General features: G+C 52.1%; 1 protein-coding gene across 1 annotated transcript in view; it reads left to right on the forward strand.

Annotated features, from left to right (window-relative positions):
* STK36 (serine/threonine kinase 36) overlaps positions 1–1,514 on the forward strand; it is a 12,871-nt gene that overhangs the window by 6,986 nt on the left and 4,371 nt on the right. The window contains 3 exon segments of the mRNA XM_014306497.2: positions 174–414; positions 1,015–1,119; positions 1,329–1,427. Coding sequence (XP_014161972.2) covers positions 174–414; positions 1,015–1,119; positions 1,329–1,427 — 445 coding nt within the window.

A 1,514-nucleotide genomic window follows, 5' to 3' on the forward strand; every position in this document is an offset into this window, starting at 1 on the left:
TTCGAGGTAGCAGTGGTAGCAGCTTGCCAGCTCTTCCTGGGGTTTCTTCTCCTTCCTCCCCTTGGGCTCCATCAGAGCACTGATGGCCATTGTAGTGCTGTTGGCCAGAAGAGGTGGCTGAAATTTATCTGTCCAGACCCCTGCTAACTTGGGCTCTCCTCTCTCAATCCCAGATCTCACCCTCCTTATGTCACAAGCCTGACTTCTCCTCTCTTGCCATCCAACCCTACCCTGCTGCCCCTCAGCACCTTTAGCAGAATGAGTCCCCAGCTCTGTCCCTGTGCAGGTGCAGCAGTGGAAGGCAAGTCAGCCCATGACCAGAACCCATGTGTGGCAGACCTCTTCCTGGCTGCATTGGCTGCTGCATGCAGCATCACCCTGGAGAAAAACAGCTGTTGGGAGGCCAAGCAGCAGGTCAGACCAGCTCTCTTTACAGGGTGAAGAGGTGTGGTCTTCCCAGGGGCAGCAGACCTTTCTAGGAGGATCTCTTTCTCAACAGTAGAGTGGAGGGCTGGGATCCTCTGGCTTTACTGGCTGCAGGGCTCACATTTGTGGGCTGCCAACCTCCCCAGCCAACAGCTGACTTTAGGAATGTAAGGATTCTTGAATCAATTAAGAGACTTAAACTTAGGATCTGAACTATGAGATGGGCTAAGTAAAGAACTAGGCAATGCAGGGAAAACATGAAGAATTCTTTTATTACAGCGATATAACTGTAGGAAATCTGAAATTGAAGGGGCAGTAAGAGGGAAAACAATTACAGGTTTACATTTGATTCTTTAACTCTGAGTCAACAAGGAGGGAAGCAGAGGAGGAGTCTTACCTTGCTCATCTCAACTCTGGGACTGTGCATCAAAGCCATGCTAGGTCATGGCAGAGAGGCATCCCTTAGTAGACGCAGGCAAGATGTAGGAAGCAGATACTTTCTTTCATTAAATTGTTGCTAGCATTAAACTCTTCTAGTCTGGGCAGTGCTTCAGGTGCCCAGAGTGCAGAACAGGCTGATTTCTGCAGGTTGCTCACGCAGTAGCTGAAAAGCTTATGGAAGGAGAGAGTCAGCAGCTTGCAAGACTGCTGGGGAGACTGGAGGACCCAGGCTGCTCCTTGAATGTCCTGAAGGTAATGGCCCTGTCCTTTTATCTGGCTCTGCCCAGAGGTGCCTGGGCCTTTGCTCTGGAATTAGGAGCATGGCAAAGAGGGAACTTTGAGCTTAGCCCTCAATGGTTCCCATCTGCCTGGTGTCAGTTGTTGAATAAATGAGCCCATGGTAGCCATGGGGTGGAACCTGTCTGCAGGGACTGGTGGCATCTCTCCCCTCTGCCTTGCAGATCCTCTGTGCTGGCTGCCATGCCTACCCGAACCTGTGCCAGCACCTGGGAAGGAGCCAGCCACTGTGGGGTTCCCTCATGCAGCTCTTGAAGGGTGAGGTAGGACTGACCACAGCCCTGGTGGAGGGGTAGGAGTCTGGGCAAGCAGGATGCATTCCTCTGAGCACCGGTCAGATGAATCTGCGG

The sequence above is a fragment of the Geospiza fortis genome, unplaced genomic scaffold, assembly GCF_000277835.1.
Source record: "Geospiza fortis unplaced genomic scaffold, GeoFor_1.0 scaffold112, whole genome shotgun sequence".
Lineage (NCBI taxonomy): Eukaryota > Metazoa > Chordata > Aves > Passeriformes > Thraupidae > Geospiza > Geospiza fortis.